The sequence below is a fragment of the Drosophila serrata genome, unplaced genomic scaffold (genome assembly GCF_035046125.1).
Source record: "Drosophila serrata isolate PLE 108 unplaced genomic scaffold, ASM3504612v1 contig_240, whole genome shotgun sequence".
In the NCBI taxonomy this organism is placed as follows: Eukaryota; Metazoa; Arthropoda; class Insecta; order Diptera; family Drosophilidae; genus Drosophila; species Drosophila serrata.
This window is the reverse complement of record NW_028257138.1, coordinates 3,938,121-3,959,194: the sequence shown is the minus strand read 5'-3', so window position 1 is coordinate 3,959,194 and position 21,074 is coordinate 3,938,121. Positions and strand designations below refer to the sequence as shown.

The 21,074-nt window shown below is 38.9% G+C and overlaps 4 protein-coding genes across 5 annotated transcripts; 3 read left to right on the top strand and 1 right to left on the bottom strand.

The window, feature by feature from the left end:
• Positions 1–32: 32 nt before the first annotated feature.
• Positions 33–1,968, top strand: LOC110176915 (chitinase domain-containing protein 1). The gene is made up of 5 exons (XM_020943406.2): positions 33–733; positions 794–983; positions 1,042–1,245; positions 1,308–1,707; positions 1,766–1,968. Exons 1-5 carry the CDS (start codon positions 464–466, stop codon positions 1,905–1,907), a joined length of 1,206 nt encoding a protein of 401 aa, XP_020799065.2. The 5' UTR covers positions 33–463; the 3' UTR covers positions 1,908–1,968.
• A 298-nt stretch (positions 1,969–2,266) lies between these two features.
• Positions 2,267–4,012, top strand: PGAP5 (Per1-like protein PGAP5). The gene is made up of 3 exons (XM_020943355.2): positions 2,267–2,982; positions 3,118–3,622; positions 3,682–4,012. Exons 1-3 carry the CDS (start codon positions 2,564–2,566, stop codon positions 3,853–3,855), a joined length of 1,098 nt encoding a protein of 365 aa, XP_020799014.1. The 5' UTR covers positions 2,267–2,563; the 3' UTR covers positions 3,856–4,012.
• A 3-nt stretch (positions 4,013–4,015) lies between these two features.
• SLC5A11 (Sodium/solute co-transporter-like 5A11) lies at positions 4,016–8,612 on the bottom strand. 2 transcript variants are annotated; one of them, XM_086830632.1, is made up of 11 exons: positions 8,138–8,588; positions 7,890–8,082; positions 7,039–7,151; positions 6,813–6,974; positions 6,594–6,753; positions 6,022–6,087; positions 5,897–5,948; positions 5,757–5,824; positions 5,287–5,700; positions 4,538–5,229; positions 4,016–4,482 (listed from the first exon to the last, which is right to left on the bottom strand). In XM_086830632.1, the coding sequence occupies exons 3-11, from the start codon at positions 7,149–7,151 to the stop codon at positions 4,416–4,418; spliced, it is 1,794 nt and encodes a 597-aa protein (XP_086686758.1). In that variant the 5' UTR covers positions 7,890–8,082; positions 8,138–8,588; the 3' UTR covers positions 4,016–4,415. The 2 variants fall into 2 exon arrangements, with proteins under 2 accessions (XP_086686758.1, XP_020799013.2); XM_020943354.2 differs by lacking the exon at positions 7,890–8,082 and having other exon boundaries at positions 8,138–8,612.
• On the top strand, positions 8,570–13,356 carry LOC110176861 (E3 ubiquitin-protein ligase TRIM45). Its single transcript, XM_020943335.2, has 5 exons — positions 8,570–11,294; positions 11,347–11,598; positions 11,656–12,214; positions 12,266–12,414; positions 12,473–13,356. The coding sequence occupies exons 1-5, from the start codon at positions 10,104–10,106 to the stop codon at positions 13,088–13,090; spliced, it is 2,769 nt and encodes a 922-aa protein (XP_020798994.2). The 5' UTR covers positions 8,570–10,103; the 3' UTR covers positions 13,091–13,356.
• Positions 13,357–21,074: the final 7,718 nt, after the last annotated feature.

Below are 21,074 nucleotides of genomic sequence, written 5' to 3'. Positions count from 1 at the left end.
CGGAGCCGTCGCCCAAAATTTACGTCTTTACAAAATTTAGTTTATTTATATAATTATATAGTATACTATAATTGTAAATCGCACATAGGATAAAATATAATAAATAAAACACTATTAAGTGACAAGGATGCTATTAAGAAGCGCTCCGGTTTTAATACATCAAAGCTTTTATGATGAATATATCTACTTGTCATAGTCACAAATGTCTCTTCTAAATTTATAATTGATTTTTTAAATCATTTGCGGTACAGGTAACTGTGAAACCCATTTACTCTTTTTACCTTCAACTAAATTAATTTAAATTTTGAATATCGAGCGATAATTGACCGTTACGTGAAGTTTACTCGCCGGCTAATTCACTTTAGTTCGTTATGGTCACACTGCTGCCGGCTTTTTTTTTATACAGCTATGCAATTTGTTTTTGTGCTATTTATGTCTTGATCCTGATTATCCTTTTGTCGAAATGCGTTCGCTTAATGCGCACCTGCTCCTCCTCGCTGTCCTGCCTCAGCTGATGAACGTGCACGGAACACTATCCCCCGATAGCCAGAAGTCTAAGGGCAAACCGAAGGAGGCGAACGTGCTGCGTGGCCCCCAAGACAACGATGTTTTCGACCTGGGACTGGTGAGCCCAGAACCCTTGGCCAAGGATATCCTGGCGAATCACAGGGCGTACTTCAAGGAGACGGGGTTAAGGCGCTTCAATGGCACTACGTTGGGCTATGTGACACCGGTGAGTAGGAAGCCACATATTGTATTTATGTATTCGTTGCATTGTTTACTTAATTCGCAGTGGAACTCCCACGGCTATGATGTGGCCAAGATGTTTGCAAAGAAGTTCGATATCATTTCACCCGTCTGGCTGCAGGTGGTAAAGCAGGGCAATGGCTATGCCATGGCCGGAACCCATGACATTGATGCCGGCTGGCTGACTGATGTGCGCAGGAAGGGAAAACTGGCGCATAATCAGCGGACGGTGAAGGGTATATCTTAAGCCGGATATAAATGTTAATCCCTGACCCTAATCCAAGTAAATTTCAGTGTTTCCCCGCTTTATATTCGATCACTTTACTGATCGCGACATCAAGCTGCTGCTTAGCGATGCCCAAGAAAGGACGAAGGTCAACGACGTGCTCATAAAGTGCTGCAAGGATAATGGTTTCGATGGGCTGGTATTGGAAGTGTGGTCGCAGTTGGCAGGTCGTATAGATGACAACATCCTCTACGCCTTGGTCCTGCAAATGGGTGGGTTGTTCCTTAATCGTTATATACAATCTCTTGCTCATCCTCTTTTTATTGCCCTTCAGCTAAAGAGTTCCAGAAGCAGCAGCTGCGTCTTATTTTGGTCGTTCCTCCCTTTCGCAAGGACACGGGCAATCTTTTCGGAGAGAAACACATGGAAAAGCTGTACAAGCACATCTTCGCCTTCTCGCTAATGACGTACGACTTTTCTAGCGTTCAGCGTCCTGGTGCTAATGCTCCTCTGTACTTTGTGCGAAAGGCGGTGGAGACCATTGCTCCGCAAGGATGCTCAGATATGGAGGCGAAGCGAGCAAAGATTCTGCTGGGCTTGAATATGTATGGGAATGATTACACGCCCGATGGCGGAGGACCCATCACCTTCTCCCAGTATTTGGATCTGGTCAAGCATGTAAAGAAGCACTTGACCTATGACGAGCGAGATGTGGAGAATTTCTTTGAAGTCAAGTGAGTTTTTAACTGAGTATATTATATATAAGGACCTGAATATTATATTCCTCTTCAGAAACGAAGACGGTCGCCACATTGTCTTCTATCCCACTTTGTACTCCATTAATGAGCGCATCAAGCTGGCTCAGGAGTTGGGCACTGGAATTTCCATCTGGGAACTGGGCCAGGGACTGAACTATTTCTACGATCTCTTTTAAAATAGCTGTTAGGGAACAAGCAACAATATTCCAGAATAAACTATCCGCTAAATTAGCTAAAGCTCGTAATTTTATTTAAAAAAATATATATATATTATTTTCGCTATAAGGCGTAAAACGTAAAACAAAATGTCTAACATACTTAATTTTCGTCATATTTATGTAATTTTTAAACTTACCGCTTATGTTTTTTTCTAATAAATCACGAATGTCTTATACCAAGGACCTTATAATAAGAAGATCATAACAATAAAAGTTAAAATTAATTTCAGCACTTCAATTTACTAATTTATTTATTTTATTAAAATTAATTTTATTAAAATCAATTTTTTTTATTAAACTGCCAAATTGATTTGGTATTTTTCTGTTATATTCTTCCGAGTCCCTTGGCATTTTTTCGATAACCGTGGTGTGGTAGTACCATTAGCCATAGTAAACAAAAGTTATTATTTTGTTCTTTTTGAATATCGTGATTGACCCAAAAATGTGCTTAATGAACAGAAGATGTGGTCAAAGAACAAGTTAATACAGATTTACCTTCTATATCCTTGAACTTGAGACTAAATATCTTTATATGATTAAGACATTAACTTGTTTAACCCAGCTCTGCAAGAAAATAAGAGTTATAATAACAGTAAATATTGACCAAGATCAAGATGCGATGGCTGTACGCCTGCTTCGTGATCGTGCTCTGTGCCCTGATCTTCTGCGAATATGTGGCTGACTTTGTGGTTTTGCAAAAGTGCAAATGGCCAGAGATTAAGCGAAAGAAGTACGTGGACGATCCGCTGCGAGCTATGATTATAGCGGATCCACATCTCCTGGGACCACATCGAGGTCACTGGCTGGACAAGCTGTACCGGGAATGGCATATGACGCGGGCTTTCCGGGCAGCGTCGCGGCTCTTCCAGCCTGATGTGGTTTTTGTCCTCGGCGATTTGTTCGATGAGGGCGATATGGTGAGCGATAAGCAATTTCAGGAGTATGTGTGGCGGTATCTGAAAATGTTCCACCTGCCGCCTGGTATACCGCTTATCAGCATTGTGGGTAACCACGACGTCGGCTTTCACTATAAGTAAGTAGCATTAATTCTTTAAAACATACCACTTTTGAGATCAATTCGGAAAAGCGCTTGCATGTTAGAATCTCTGCATGAAATTCAAACTATTCCCTTTAAGAATCCTAATATTGATCCCAATTAATCTTTCAGAATGCATCCCTTCTTTATGGTGCGCTTCGAGAACTATTTAAACAACTCGCTGGTGAACCTGTACACCATCAAGCAGATTCACTTTGTCCTTATTAACTCGATGGCAATGGAAGCGGATGGATGTATGTTCTGTACACAGGCCGAGGATCAGTTGAAGAACATTTCGCGCACCCTCCATTGCATGAAGTATCCGCTGGAGGCGGAGTGCGCCCGTACGCGGCGGCATCCCTATAGCCAGCCCATCCTGCTCCAGCACTTCCCCACATACCGGGTATCGGACGCAGCGTGTCAGGAGCATGATGCTCCCTACATAGAGGGCTTTCGGGAGCGCTTCCACGTTCTGTCCAAGGACGCCACGGACATGCTGGGTGACCTGTTGAAACCGAGACTGGCCTTTGCGGGACACTCGCATCACTATTGCCATAGTGTCAATCGATTGGGCATCAACGAGTACACGGTGGCATCCTTTAGCTGGCGAAACAAGGTCAATCCTAGTTTCATGCTGGTGGGTACAAGACGAAAGGTAAAGTGTAACCTAAGACTAATCCAATAATATTTCGTTAGGCTACTATAACACCCGACGACTACGTGGTTGCCAAGTGCAAAATGCTACCGCAGCAGTTTGTCTATAACAGCTACCTAAGTGCTGGCATCCTCTGCCTCATTGTCATTGCGTTCCGGGTGCGCCAGTGCATCGTGAAGGCCCAGATCTCCCCAGATCCTAGGAAGGACAATTAGTTGTATAAAACTTAAATGATAATGTATACAAAATGCATCCTCTTTTGTGATTTACGCCTGAATGGGGCATAGTTTAGAGACTAGACACAGCCAGATTAAAGATTCCAGATCCAGACAGTTGTCATATCACTCCGTCTGCTTTGCCATCGCTTAAAAATGCTTTATTTTTTCCATAGAGCATGCCAAAACATCGTGTACGATATATTTATTGAATTTATCACAGACAAAATGCTTCTAAAGTCACACGGAATACGTTATGAGACACAGTTTGCTGTCGACAACAAATGCCAAAGAATCATGCTTGCAACTTAGGCTGGAAAGTGGATATAAGGACGTGAATAAGAACAGAACCATTAAATAAAGCTAATGTTATAATACAATAATTACCCTACGCAGATTCATAGGTTCCTGTACTTCGGTTTCAATAGACTACAGACTAGACTACAATTATATTAAGCTACAGCTACTAACTAGACCAACAAGCAGGGGTTCTGTGGAATATTTATATAAGTGCTTAAATTCCCTTTGGCTTGGCACAGGAAGTAAGGGTAGTCCCTTGACTACAAGAGGTTTTTGTGCGCCTGCGCATGGATATGGCGACTCTCGAAGCACTCCTTCGGAAGGAATCTAAAAATAAACCGTATATTATTCCCTATACCACAGATATCCAAACAATACTAACCTATGAATCACCGGCGATATTAGATCCGGATCGAGCGTCTTGGTGTTCGTGGGCTTGGTCACCAGGGACACCAACGCTCCCACTACAATTACCGTGGCCACACCAATTGGATTTATCCAGTGGTAGGACAGACGATACAGCGGAAAAACCTGCTCCTCGTCCACCCACATATTTTCGGGAAGCGTGATATTGCCCACACATCCCTCCACGGATACGGGAAGCTTTTGAGAGTTTAATTCTCCAGCAGCAATGGTGAATTGCGTGCCGAAGGATATCCAACCGGCGAGCAAGGCACTGGCAATGCCACCCACAGCAGTGCCCACAGTATTGGCCCAGGGAACGAGCATTCCCAGAGTGAATAGGCCAAAAGTGGTTCCAGCTGCGATGGCTGTCATTGAAGTGCAAATGCTCAAGATTCCGCTCAGCTGCTCCAGGACAAAGACCAGTGATAGGGCGACGATGCCAAGCACAATAATGGTGGATTTGACCAAAATGGTAGAGGCCCTCTCACTGGGTTGCATCTTGAAGCAGCCCCGAACGATATCCTCCAGAATGACCAGGGACGTTGAGTTTAGCACCACGGAAAGTGAGCTCAAGGCAGCCCCGAATATCCCAGCTATAAACAAACCAGCCATTCCGTAGATGTGACCCACACTCTGCATCACAAACAGCGGAAGGAGTTGATCATCATGCTGAAATGATATGGTGGTTAAGCTACGGCTGTATTATATTATATATAACTGACTCACCGTTATCATTCCGGCACTGAGAGGATCACAGTCCTTATACATCTCAAAGATCAGCAGTCCAACGTAACAACAAACGGAGACAAAGGCCGTCACGCCAATTGTAAATATAGCCATCGAAGCACGTGCTTTCTTCAGCGAAGGCAGTGACATATACCGCTGCACCATGGTCTGATTCACAGCATTGAACGAGGTCCAATAGAAGAAGCCACCGATGAGGACACTCCAAACGGTGTGACGAACATAAGGCGAGGGATTTGTATTGTTAAAAATCAACCGTCCACCTTTGGCCGCATCGTCGAACAGGACGTCCAGTCCGTTGGCATAGTAGGTGCCCAAGACGGCCACGGCCATAACGGATAGAAACATGACCATCGTTTGCCAGGCATCCGTATGGACTACAGCCTTGATTCCTCCCTAAAAAGTGTCATTTACACATTATTAAGGACAAAGTTTAAGCCTGTGAAACTTACCACGAAGGTGTAGAAAACACAAACGATAACAATCACTACTGCAATCACATGAATATTAATGCCTGAAACTGAAAGATAAGCTCAAGATTAGCAAGAAACTTAAATAAAATAAGCAGAATTCCAAATATGTAAAGCCTTACCTTGATTAAGAGCTATGGATGGCACATAAACGATAAACGGAAGAAATAGGATCTGTAATGAAGCCAAGGTTACGTATTATTTTCACTTTTAAGCTTAAAGATTTAGCAGACAAAGAATGTCTCACCTCATCTAGAATAAACATAACCGATGCTATGCTTCTTATTCCAGAGTGAAATCTCATCTCAAGGTACTGAAAAATAAAAAAAACGTCAGGCTTGATAACATCAATATTGATATGGCAATAAAAAAGTCACTTTACAATTTCCTGGCAACTAATTCCCCCTAACCCATTTGACATGTGGCAACCGATCCAAAATACTTTGTAATTAATCATATCGGTTCCATGTCGCAACAAGTGGGCGAGACCAAAGTCCAAGAAATTCCACTTGAGGAAGGGGTCTCCGCCGGTTCTCAGTTAATTAAAATGTTCACTACGCTATCCGTTTGATTCCATTGATTGGCAAACGAGGAGAGAAAGAGAGTGCTGTGAAAGGGGCAGGAAGTAAACATATTCAAGAAAGTAGTATCTGAGTCTTATCAAAAACAATACAAAGGACAGGAAAACTACCTTAGATACCTAACAATTTCTCTATTATAGAGCACGATAACTAAGATACTTAGACCAGAAAGCCATAAACTAATTATAGTTGTAAATAAATGAAATCAGTTTCAAGTAGTTTATGGATGACGTCCTACCTCATACGAAGACCCCACTTGAAGAGCCGCGAACACAGGTATATAGACATAGGAGACGGCAATTCCTTGGAGCACTATTGCTATGGCTATAAACCAATATTGCGTGCCATAATTGTAGATTTCCGAGGTGGTGCCCAGTATCGTGACGCCCGATATATAGCTGGTGAGATAGTAGATGGTGATTACAGGGGGTGAATTATAATGCACCACAAAACGCACCTGGCTATCAGGCTCATAGCGACTGGGAATACTTTCAGATTGCGCGATCCCAGCAGATACTCGCTCATCTTCTCCGATCCGAAATCATGCTTCCGTCTCTGTGGCGTACCGTTGGTGGTGGGTAATGTGGGTGCCGTCTCCTCAAGCTGCTTCTTGCTCTTCCTATAATTAACGCAACTCAGTTGGCATAGCATCGGGACGGGATCAAGGTTTAAGGGCGACTCACTTAATGCATCCGAAATAGATGCCGGTGCCGGTGGATAACACGACCATGCCCAGGAAGACAATGTAGTCGATGCTACCGAACCGGTAGCTTTCCGTAGGGGTTATCGATTCCATCTGAACGGGAAGAACTGTATTATTTCAAATTGCAAAATTAAATTAAATTAAAGTATGTTCAAATATTTACAACGTTGCCGTAATTTGCATCCCTAAAAAGTGTAGCACTTTATGTCCTCATTAACTTAAAATATCTTTATGACTCTGCCGTAAAGTTGGGTAAGAAATGTTGTTTGATATGGGCAACGGGACCTATTACAACCGGTACTGAGATTCCCAATCTTGGAGCCATCTGTGTTAACAAGTGCGCGAAATTAACTTATAACTGAGTCTCTGAGATTATTGCTGTGGGTTATCTTCAATGAGTAATAAACCTAAACTGAGCTCGGGATCAGACTGTTCCAAAGTAATGCTTATCGTGATGCCATTAACAATTATCTCAAGTCGTTTAGTTGTATATTAACCCAAAATAAAATGTTCTATATCAACGCCATTCACATGTTTCGGTCATTCCCCTATCAATGTTCCTCGGGTTTAATCTGACAAGGTGGAGAGACTTTAGCCTCTAAACCCATAGCAAAGGACTCCCTGCGGAGTCATGAGAATTGTCAGGTCTTATCAGCAGATGGCAGCCCAATATCCAAATCAATTATTTATATATTTTTTAAGCGTAATAGTGGGTTATTAAACAAATATCAAATTATTATAAAATCTAACTAAATCTAAATCTATCTAAAACAAAAGATTTTGAAACAAGGAAACGCTAAAAAAAGCATCTTCGGTGTAGGAAGGATTTACCTCTGTATTACAAAATGGAATTACATTAGAAAGTTGCAGAGCTCCAGTTTACTGAGTTAGTCCATCCGATCCAATCTCAGTGCGGCGACTGGGACTTCAACCTTTTACGCAATATCTCGAGGGGCATTATCGCCCTGGACTTGGACTTTGTAACTCAGATGCCGCCTCCTCCTCTACTCTCCCTGCTCAGTGACTAAACATATAGCTTTGCATATTCTAGTACCGGCGAAAGGTGCGAATATACTCACCGATTCCGTGTTACCAAAGACCGGAGGCGGGGGTGGCTTCCAGAACTGGAGCAGCAGCAAAGCAAAGCAAATCGGAAAATGTGCGTCCCTTACGAATATTGCGATGAAAGCAAAACTCGATAAACAGCTAGCAACAGCAAACTAACAAAATTGGCTAAACTTATTGTATTGTGTGAATTTCTTTCAATATCGAGAAATTTATGTTTTAAATAATTCTCTCCAAGCACGACACTCTTGTAATCAAAAACAAAACAAAAAACAAAACTCGAAAATGTGAATCGCGGAGCTGGAAAAACGAGAGTGAAAGGAAAGTTTTGTCGGCGTATTCTGTGCGGCGATTCGATTCTTTCAAGTCAAAAAAGCGAAATATATTCCACGTCCGAACCGAACCAACAACACGAACCGATTCCCAACTGATGAGTGTGAGCGAGCCGCAAATATACCAGGCACTGGGCCAGCACCAGCTGCTCGACTGAAATCAAGGGGAAACCTACTGTGGAGTGTGCCGACTAAGAGATACCCCTTTTGGTAAGTTGTTACCGATGGGAAATTTAAACTCACTGCGCATTTTTGAATTATTTCCTAATTATACCTATTATTATTAGAATTTAAAGTGGCCTATATAGGCTTTTGAAGAATTAGCTCAAAGTCTTTCACTTACAATATTCTTATTCTTTTAATATTTTTGTTCGTTTTTATTTTTCTTATTGTTTTATTTTTGAATAACCACCTTTTAACGAAGCCAACATCACCTTACAGTTTACGATTACGGGGTATAAAAGCTTCTTCTCCCACCCATATGATTTGCCTGCGGGAGGAGAGAGTAAGAGAGAGTAAGAGTGTAACAGTGGAATAGGTGAAGAGAGAGAAGCAGAGAGTGGGTAAGAGGTGGTGCGACAAAAAGAGAGGGAGCTTTGGTTGTTGTAATCTTTGGTAGATTATGTCAGGGGAGCCTTGACCGTTCGATCGGTTAACGAATGGCGCGAATAACGGAACTTAAGCGGGAATATGCCATGTATAGAGGAAAATATTATAAACAACTTTTTAATATGTATATTTTTATTGATATGAACAAAATTATATTAATATTAGAACAGGCTTTTGGCATCAATGATATAAAATGTGATACAAATGTTATATCATATTAACAATTAATGTCAGCATATTGCAGGTCAGCGAAAACAGGTATATTAAGCTAACTGAATTAGCATTTTTTAAAAAGTTTAGCTATTAAAGTTTCAGGCTAGTCTAAACTAAACACAAAAACAGTCTGTAGAGTTTAAATTTAAAGAAAAGGAAAACTAACTTTGAGAAACTGAAAATGCAAGTATGTAGAATTTTGCAATCGAATTATAGGCACGAATCTAAAACCGATCATACCTAAGCTTAAAAAATTCGCATTGTAAAATTTACATTTTATATAACAAAATCAAAGTGTATATATATGTATCTTGAAAAAAATTTAAATTTTTAATGCTCCCGCAATTATGTACTTCTGAATATTCCCTATATCATTATAAATGGGACCAGTAAACTGGTAAACTGCGAGTACTCCAGCTCTGAGAGGATTGGATTCCAAAAATATATAAAAAATGAGCAGTAGTCCAGAATGTCGATAAAGCAAAAATTGATTTGATAATTTAAAAAAACTTAAATAAAAATGATACTCAAAATAAATCCATAGAACTTTACTGTCATTTGTTTATCATTCTGGTGAATGGATGGTAGGAGAGGCAATCAATAACTACTATTTAGAATGAGCAACCACAACAGATAATTGCACAATTGTCAGTGTCAGACTTTTACCACTTCTCCGCCATTCGTGAAATCTAATTGGATTAGACGCAAACAGCTAGTTCGAGAGCCCAGTCTTAGTTGCAGTGCCAATTGCAACGCGAGGGAGCTCCGTGGTCGGCTGTCCCAAAGATCCGAGCTGGATGAGATTGTTGCATAAGCTGGCGACATAATGAGCAACAAGGCCAGCCCCTCCAGGATAGCATTCAAGCGAAAGACGAGCATCGGAAGCCAGAATAAGAGCCAGCCCATCGATTATAAACACATCCATGGGGATGTCGAGGTGATTGCACCTCCGCCGGTTGCTCCTCCACCTCCCTTGGGTGGCCAGGCCAAGCTCAAGTTGAAGCTGAGCTCGGCCAAGATCATGCTGCGGAAGACCACGCAGGCTCCACAGAAGAATCTAGAGGCGACAGCCTCCTCCACGGACGCAGTGCGTCGAAAGTCAGCTCCGCAACTATTTACATTTACCATTGCACCGAAGGGAGAGGCCTCGGAGTCAGAGGTAGCCTCGCCAAACATCATACCAAAGCTGCCAGTCTTGGGATTTACCCATTTCATTCGACGCTCCCGGACTTTGGGGCAAGCTAACATTTCAACAGCGCTGCCCACCACCGAGGATCCCCTTGGACAGACGCAGGACAGTGGCAGTGGCAGTGAACCCAGCAGCAGCCTGGCCGGTGGTGGTAGTTCCACCTCTCCGGAGTCCTTGCTGGATAATATTCTTAGTGCTGCCTCGTCTGTGTCCGTGCAGTGCAGCAGCAGCAGCAGCCAGGCCAGCAATGCCACAGTGGCACAGACCATCAGGCCCAAGGAGCAGCAGCAGCTGCATCCGAAGCGCTTGCTGAGCTTGAAGGCATCTCCTGAGCTTAGAATTTCACCTCCAACGCCGGACACTGTTCAACCTAAGCTGGAAATGCTTCCGCGACTTCTTTTGGACGCTACGCCAAGGCCAGAGATATTTGATGCGCCATCGCCACTGGTCAGGAGTCCGTCGCCCGGAGGAATCCCTTCGCCTTCGCCCAGCATCACCTTGAGACCGAGTACGCCGCCGGAGAACACGGTGACCTTTACAGACGACCTGAAGTGCGGCATCTGTCTGGATGTGTACACCGATCCTAGGACCCTGCACTGCCTACACTCCTTCTGCCTGCAGTGCCTGGTTAGTGAAAATTTCAAGGAGGAGTCTATGTGGGATCCAATGGACCAGGCTCGCAGCGAGGATCCCTCCAGCTATAGCTTGCGGTCGGAGATGGGAGGTGGTTCCAGCCTGGAGCTCACGGCGACTGTTTCCCCAGCTAGACAGCGAGGAGCAAGCTTAAGCCTTAGGAGAAAGAAGTCCATGGACCGCCTGGTGATTCGGGTAAGATTATAAACTCACGATAGTAGAAAGTTTCTAAGATCATTTTTTTCAGTCCAAGAGCGAGGGCAAGCGCTCGACGACAAGCTCCTTTGGCACTCGGATGACGGGCAGTTTTGTTAGCGAAGTGGCCAGCCGCTGCATTCGTTGTCACAGCTGCAACTATCCCACGGATCTCCCCTTGGGCGGAGTGCGTCAGTTGCCTCAGAACTATCTGTTGGTTAGAAGGATCGAGTTGCTGCGTTTGCAGGCGGGAGAGGATGTGATTGCGAGAGTCTGGTGCTCCCTGTGCACCGAGGAGATCAGTGTAGGTCCTCCTCCATAGAAAACATGTATAGAATAATTGAAATTCATCCCTAACCAGGCGACTTATCACTGCATCAGCTGCACCCTGAACCTCTGCACTCTGTGCAAGGAAGCACACGAGCGCCAACGAAGCACCGCCAATCACCGGATGCGCAGCATCCTCGAATTGCGACGAGCCCGGAAGCAGAAGCAGCAGCAACTTGGCTTGGGGGATAGCAGCAAGCTGGTCCTGCGCTGCGGCATCCACACCAACTTCGAGCTCAAGGCCTTTTGCACTCTATGCCGGCAGTTGGCCTGCACGGATTGCCTAGTGTTGCTCCATAAGGGCCATCGGCATGAGACCATACAGCGCGCCATTGTTCACCAGGGAAAACAGTTAAGGGAAGCTACGGATCAGACGCGTCCTCTGTGCCAATATGCAGAGCATTCCATAGAGAGATTAAACGAGATCGCGCGAGGAATCAATGCCAGGTGCGATGATATACAGAGCCAGGTGGAGCGGTATATGCAGAGCTACATGCAGGCCTTGGATGTACATAGGAGGACTCTGCTGCAGCAGATCAGCAGGGCCAGAGAGTCCAAGGTCGAGGTTGTACTCAAGCAGCAGTTGGATTTGGGTAAGCTTGAAGCTTGGGTTTTAGTTAAGTCTACATTCTGAAAATTTATAGAGAAACGCACGCAGCAGGCCATGGAGGCAGTGCGTTTCAGTCAGGAGCTGTTCGAAATTGGCGCTGACGTTGAGATCCTGAGTTTTGTTGGCATCCTGCTGAGGCGCTTGGAGTTCTGCCAGCAGTTCAAGCCGCCAGTGGATCCCAAGGTTGGAGAAATAATTCCTATTCATAGTTATTTTTATAATATTCTAATACTCTTTCCAGATCTCTGATTCACTCCATTTCCTTCCCAAAATCCGAGCTCCTTCGACCAAGGATCAGCGAGATATCCCCTTGTATGGTATCATCACCATGCAGGTGGTGGAGCCCGGTCTGTGCACCCTGCAATGGGAGGGCTTCTCCCAGCTGCGCCTCCACAAAAAGGCAGATCTCTTGCTGCACTCCAGGGACGCCGATGGTGTTTCGCTTTGCCATGGAGGTTTGGAGATCAACTGCATGATCAAGTATAAGGATTCTAACTCAAAGTTCCTGCCCGTCGAAGTATCAGACAACCGTGATGGCACCTACAACATCTTCTTTACGCCTGACGCCCAGGGATCGTTGATTCTGACAATCACGATTAATGAGCGTCCCATCAAGGGCAGCCCCTTTACCTTTCAGGCGCGACAAGTGCGTCCGCACACTGGGATCTATCACTGCTGCTCCTTCTGCTCGGGTAGGGGCAGTCGAAGTGTCAAGTGCTCATGCGAGGGGCGCATGCCGGGTTACAGTGGCTGTGGGCATGGACATGCTGGCCATCCCGGTCGGCGGCACTGGTCCTGCTGCGGGAATATCCTGGAGAACTCCGAGTGCAACGTTGCCAATAAGCTGCTGAATGCTTAGAATGCTAAATAGGAAATGTTTGTGGAATTTTTTTATTTATTAAATTGACAATCATAAGAAAAATAAGTCATATTTATTTAGCATCGCCATTGAAATCAATAAAATTAGTAAAATATTGAACAAAAAAATTTAATTAAAAAGTGTACTCAATTAATGAAAAGTTAACAGAAAATTTACAACACAAGAAAGCTTTCTGAATTAAAATTACCGCCTTTTGTACTTAGTTTTTGTATTTTAAGAATACAATAATAAAATAATAATAATAATCTTTCGCCAACTTTTTCCAAATTTTATAAGGGGTTACATAGTTAAAATTGCTAAAAATTGTCAAAAATTGGCAACATTTGTTCCATTTTAAATGAAAATTCACATTTTAAATAGAGTATGCAGTTTAATTATCCTGCTAAAACTGAACATACGACCGCTTTCCGAATTGAAATTAATGCATTTTTGGCTTAGTTATGAGATTTTTATACCCTTGCAGGGTATTATAATTTCAGTCAGAAGTTTGCAACGCAGTGAAGGAGGCACCTCCGACTATATAAAGTATATATATTCTTGATCAGGATCAACAGCCGAGTCGATCTAGCCATGTCCGTCTGTCCGTCTGTCCGTTTCTACGCAAACTAGTCTCTCAGTTTTGAAGCTATCTGAATGAAACTTTGCAGTTAGTCTTCTATATACTCTCACTCGTATATATGTCGGAACGGGCCGGATCGGACGACTATATCATATAGCTGTCATAGGAATGATCGGAAAAGTTTTACAAAAAAAATTATAAAATTTTTAGTTTTCAACAGAATTTGATCAAATTTGAGATATAGCTATTTCATATTATTCTACAATTTTGTGTAAAATTTGATGAAAATCGGACTACTATATCATATAGCTCCCATAGGAACGCTCGAGAAATTAATTCAATTAATAAGTATAACATTTTCAGTTTTCAACAGATTTTCATCAAATTTAAGATATAGCCGTTTCATATTATTCTACAATTTTGTGTAAAATTTTATGAAAATCGGGCTAATATATCATATAGCTCCCATAGGAACGATCGAGAAATTTGAGAGGAATGAGAATGGCGGAGGCTGTTGTCGGAAGACTGACAATCGCGGTGGCGATAACATTTTTAGTTTTCAACAGAATTTAGTCAAATTTGAAATATAGCCATTTCATATTATTCTAAAATTTTGTGTAAAATTTTATGAAAATCGGACGACTATATCATATAGCTCCCATAGGAACGATCGAGAAATTAATACAATTAAATTTATAACTTTTTTAGTTTTCAGCTGATTTTCATCAAATTTGAGGTATAGCCATTTTATATAAGTCTAAAATTTTGTGGAAAATTTCATAAAAATCGGACGACTATATCATATAGGTGCCATACAAACGATCGTTTGATGTAGAGGAAAAATGCAAATCTGTGAATGTAAAACTGCAAATATAATTTGTATAGGTGAATGAAATGAAAGCAGGTATTGCTTCATTGTTTTTTAACACAAATATATATAATTTATATTGTATGGATTCCTATTCATAGAAGTTCTATCTGCAAGGGTATATAAACTTCGGCGTGCCGAAGTTAGCTTCCTTTCTTGTTAAATTTTGATTTGTCGTAAAATTTGCATATAAAAATATAGTTAATTCCGACTAAAAAATGGTTTTGCACCTTCAGTCAGAAGCTTAAAAGAAAGTGAAGGAGTCACTTCCGACCCTATAAATCTTAGGCAGTTTTATTAACCTGCTAAAAATTAACATAAGACCGCTTTCCGAATTGAAATTAATGCATTTTTGGCTTAGTTACGAATTTTTTAAATTTTGATTTGCCAAAAAAATTTCATATAAAAATGTAGTTTAATGGTATTGCCCCTTCAGTCAGAAGCTTAAAAGAAAGTGAAGGAATCATTTCCGACCCTATAAATCATATATATTCTTGGTCAGCATCAACAGGCGAATCTTTGTAGCTACATCCGGGCGAAAAAATTTTTTTTCAGAAACTTCCCATTTTCTGAAAAAAATGAAAGGGGTTGTTACATCATGAAAATTTGCGAAAATCTGACAAAAATTCACTTTTTAAATGGAGTATGCAGTTTTATTAACCTGCTAAAAATTAACATACAAACGCTTTCCGAATTGAAATTAATGCATTTTTGGCTTAGTTATGAGATTTTTAAATTTTGATTTGTCGTAAAATTTGCATATAAAAATATAGTTAATTCCGACTAAAAAATGGTATTGCACCTTCAGTCAGAAGCTTAAAAGAAAGTGAAGGAGTCACTTCCGACCCTATAAATCTTAGGCAGTTTTATTAACCTGCTAAAAATTAACATAAGACCGCTTTCCGAATTGAAATTAATGCATTTTTGGCTTAGTTACGAATTTTTTAAATTTTGATTTGCCAAAAAAATTTCATATAAAAATGTAGTTTAATGGTATTGCCCCTTCAGTCAGAAGCTTAAAAGAAAGTGAAGGAGTCATTTCCGACCCTATAAATCATATATATTCTTGATCAGCATCAACAGGCGAATCTTTCTATCTACATCCGGGCGAAAAAAAATTTTTTCAGAAATTTCCCATTTTCTGAAAAAAATGAAAGGGGTTACATCATGAAAATTTGCGAAATTCGCCAAAAATTCACATTTTAAATGGAGTATGCAGTTTAATTATCCTGCTAAAACTGAACATCCGACCGCTTTCCGAATTAAAATTAATGCATTTTTGGCTTAGTAATGAGATTTTTAAATTTTGATTTGTCGTAAAATTTGCATATAAAAATATAGTTAATTCCGACTAAAAAATGGTATTGCACCTTCAGTCAGAAGCTTAAAAGAAAGTGAAGGAGTCATTTTCGACCCTATAAATCATATATATTCTTGATCGGCATCAACAGGAGAATCTTTTCAGCTATATCCGGACTAAAAAAAATTTTTCTGAAATTTCCCATTTTCTGAAAAAAATGAAAGGGGTTACATCATGAAAATTTGCGAAAATTGGCGAAAAATTCACAATTTAAATGGAGTATGCAGTTTAATTATCCTGCTAAAAATTAACATACAAACGCTTTCCGAATTGAAATTAATGCATTTTTGGCTTAGTTATGAGATTTTTAAATTTTCATTTGTCGTAAAATTTGCATATAAAAATATAGTTAATTCCGACTAAAAAATGGTATTGCACCTTCAGTCAGAAGCTTAAAAGAAAGTGAAGGAGTAGGCAGTTTTATTTACCTGCTAAAATTGAACATACGACCGCTTTCCGAATTGAAATTAATGCATTTTTGGCTTAGTTACGATTTTTTTAAATTTTGATTTGCCAAAAAAATGTCATATAAAAATGTAGTTTAATGGTATTGCACCTTCAGTCAGAAGCTTAAAAGAAAGTGAAGGAGTCACTTCCGACCCAATAAATCTTAGGCAGTTTTATTAACCTGCTAAAAATTAACATAAGACCGCTTTCCGAATTGAAATTAATGCATTTTTGGCTTAGTTACGATTTTTTTAAATTTTGATTTGCCAAAAAAATGTCATATAAAAATGTAGTTTAATGGTATTGCACCTTCAGTCAGAAGCTTAAAAGAAAGTGAAGGAGTCACTTCCGACCCAATAAATCTTAGGCAGTTTTATAAACCTGCTAAAAATTAACATACAAACGCTTTCCGAATTGAAATTAATGCATTTTTGGCTTAGTTACGATTTTTTTAAATTTTGATTTGCCAAAAAAATGTCATATAAAAATGTAGTTTAATGGTATTGCACCTTCAGTCAGAAGCTTAAAAGAAAGTGAAGGAGTCACTTCCGACCCAATAAATCTTAGGCAGTTTTATTAACCTGCTAAAAATTAACATACAGACCGCTTTCCGAATTGAAATTAATGCATTTTTGGCTTAGTTACGATTTTTTTAAATTTTGATTTGTCGTAAAATTTTCATATAAAAATATAGTTTAATGGTATTGCACCTTCAGTCAGAAGCTTAAAAGAAAGTGAAGGAGTCACTTCCGACCCAATAAATCTTAGGCAGTTTTATTAACCTGCTAAAAATTAACATAAGACCGCTTTCCGAATTGAAATTAATGCATTTTTGGCTCAGTTACGAATTTTTTAAATTTTGATTTGCCAAAAAAATTTCATATAAAAATGTAGTTTAATGGTATTGCCCCTTCAGTCAGAAGCTTAAAAGAAAGTGAAGGAGTCATTTCCGACCCTATAAATCATAGTATATTCTTGATCAGCATCAACAGGAGAATCTTTCCAGCTATATCCGGACTGAAAAAATTTTTTTTCAGAAATTTCCTATTTTCTGAAAAAAATGAAAAGGGGTTACATCATGAAAATTTGCGAAAATCGGACAAAAATTCACATTTTAAATAGAGTATGCAGTTTTATTATCCTGCTAAAACTGAACATACGACCGCTTTCCGAATTGAAATTAATGCATTTTTGGCTCAGTTACGAGATTTTTAAATTTTGATTTGTCGTAAAATTTGCATATAAAAATATAGTTATTCCGACTAAAAATGGTATTGCACCTTCAGTCAGAAGCTTAAAAGAAAGTGAAGGAGTCACTTCCGACCCTATAAATCTTAGGCAGTTTTATTAACCTGCTAAAAATTAACATACAAACGCTTTCCGAATTGAAATTAATGCATTTTTGGCTTAGTTACGAGATTTTTAAATTTTGATTTGTCATAAAATTTCATATAAAAATATAGTTAATTCCGACTAAAAATGGTATTGCACCTTCAGTCAGAAGCTTAAAAGAAAGTGAAGGAGTCACTTCCGACCCTATAAATCTTAGGCAGTTTTATTAACCTGCTAAAAATTAACATAAGACCGCTTTCCGAATTGAAATTAATGCATTTTTGGCTCAGTTACGAATTTTTTAAATTTTGATTTGCCAAAAAAATTTCATATAAAAATGTAGTTTAATGGTATTGCCCCTTCAGTCAGAAGCTTAAAAGAAAGTGAAGGAGTCATTTCCGACCCTATAAATCATATATATTCTTGATCAGCATCAAAAGGCGAATGTTTTCAGCTATATCCGGACTAAAAAATTTTTTTCTGAAATTTACCATTTTCTGAAAAAAATGAAAGGGGTTACATCATGAAAATTTGCGAAATTCGCCAAAAATTCACATTTTAAATGGAGTATGCAGTTTAATTATCCTGCTAAAACTGAACATCCGACCGCTTTCCGAATTAAAATTAATGCTATTTTGGCTCAGTTATGAGATTTTTAAATTTTGATTTGTCGTAAAATTTGCATATAAAAATATAGTTAATTCCGACTAAAAAATGGTATTGCACCTTCAGTCAGAAGCTTAAAAGAAAGTGAAGGAGTCACTGCCGACCCTATAAATCTTAGGCAGTTTTATTAACCTGCTAAAAATTAACATACAAACGCTTTCCGAATTGAAATTAATGCATTTTTGGCTTAGTTATGAGATTTTTAAATTTTGATTTGTCGTAAAATTTGCATATAAAAATATAGTTTATTCCGACTAAAAAATGGTATTGCACCTTCAGTCAGAAGCTTAAAAGAAAGTGAAGGAGTCACTTCCGACCCTATAAATCTTAGGCAGTTTTATTAACCTGCTAAAAATTAACATAAGACCGCTTTCCGAATTGAAATTAATGCATTTTTGGCTTAGTTACGAATTTTTTAAATTTTGATTTGCCAAAAAAATTTCATATAAAAATGTAGTTTAATGGTATTGCCCCTTCAGTCAGAAGCTTAAAAGAAAGTGAAGGAGTCATTTCCGACCCTATAAATCATATATATTCTTGATCGGCATCAACTGGAGAATCTTTTCAGCTATATCCGGACTAAAAAAATTTTTTTCAGAAATTTCCTATTTTCTGAAAAAAATGAAAGGGGTTACATCATGAAAATTTGCGAAAATCGGCCAAAAATTCACATTTTAAATGGAGTATGCAGTTTAATTATCCTGCTAAAACTGAACATACGACCGCTTTCCGAATTGAAATTAATGCATTTTTGGCTCAGTTATGAGATTTTTAAATTTTGATTTGTCGTAAAATTTGCATATAAAAATATAGTTATTTTCGACTAAAAAATGGTATTGCACCTTCAGTCAGAAGCTTAAAAGAAAGTGAAGGAGTCACTTCCGACCCTATAAATCTTAGGCAGTTTTATTAACCTGCTAAAAATTAACATAAGACCGCTTTCCGAATTGAAATTAATGCATTTTTGGCTCAGTTATGAGATTTTTAAATTTTGATTTGTCGTAAAATTTGCATATAAAAATATAGTTAATTTCGACTAAAAAATGGTATTGCACCTTCAGTCAGAAGCTTAAAAGAAAGTGAAGGAGTCATTTCCGACCCTATAAATCATATATATTCTTGATCAGCATCAACAGGCGAATCTTTCTAGCTACATCCGAGCGAACAAATTTTTTTTCAGAAATTTCCTATTTTCTGAAAAAAATGAAAGGGGTTACATCATGAAAATTTGCGAAAATCTGACAAAAATTCACATTTTAAATGGAGTATGCAGTTTAATTATCCTGCTAAAACTGAACATCCGACCGCTTTCCGAATTAAAATTAATGCTATTTTGGCTCAGTTATGAGATTTTTAAATTTTGATTTGTCGTAAAATTTGCATATAAAAATATAGTTAATTCCGACTAAAAAATGGTATTGCACCTTCAGTCAGAAGCTTAAAAGAAAGTGAAGGAGTCACTGCCGACCCTATAAATCTTAGGCAGTTTTATTAACCTGCTAAAAATTAACATACAAACGCTTTCCGAATTGAAATTAATGCATTTTTGGCTTAGTTATGAGATTTTTAAATTTTGATTTGTCGTAAAATTTGCATATAAAAATATAGTTAATTCCGACTAAAAAATGGTATTGCACCTTCAGTCAGAAGCTTAAAAGAAAGTGAAGGAGTCACTTCCGACCCTATAAATCTTAGGCAGTTTTATTAACCTGCTAAAAATTAACATAAGACCGCTTTCCGAATTGAAATTAATGCATTTTTGGCTTAGTTACGAATTTTTTAAATTTTGATTTGCCAAAAAAATTTCATATAAAAATGTAGTTTAATGGTATTGCCCCTTCAGTCAGAAGCTTAAAAGAAAGTGAAGGAGTCATTTCCGACCCTATAAATCATGTATATTCTTGATCGGCATCAACTGGAGAATCTTTTCAGCTATATCCGGACTAAAAAAATTTTTTTCAGAAATTTCCTATTTTCTGAAAAAAATGAAAGGGGTTACATCATGAAAATTTGCGAAAATCGGCCAAAAATTCACATTTTAAATGGAGTATGCAGTTTAATTATCCTGCTAAAACTGAACATACGACCGCTTTCCGAATTGAAATTAATGCATTTTTGGCTCAGTTATGAGATTTTTAAATTTTGATTTGTCGTAAAATTTGCATATAAAAATATAGTTATTTTCGACTAAAAAATGGTATTGCACCTTCAGTCAGAAGCTTAAAAGAAAGTGAAGGAGTCACTTCCGACCCTATAAATTTTAGGCAGTTTTATTAACCTGCTAAAAATTAACATAAGACCGCTTTCCGAATTGAAATTAATGCATTTTTGGCTTAGTTATGAGATTTTTAAATTTTGATTTGTTATAAAATTTGCATATAAAAATATAGTTAATTCCGACTAAAAAATGGTATTGCACCTTCAGTCAGAAGCTTAAAAGAAAGTGAAGGAGTCATTTTCGACCCTATAAATCATATATATTCTTGATCAGCATCAACAGGCGAATCTTTCTAGCTACATCCGAGCGAACAAATTTTTTTTCAGAAATTTCCCATTTTCTGAAAAAAATGAAAGGGGTTACATCATGAAAATTTGCGAAAATCTGACAAAAATTCACATTTTAAATGGAGTATGCAGTTTAATTATCCTGCTAAAACTGAACATCCGACCGCTTTCCGAATTAAAATTAATGCTATTTTGGCTCAGTTATGAGATTTTTAAATTTTGATTT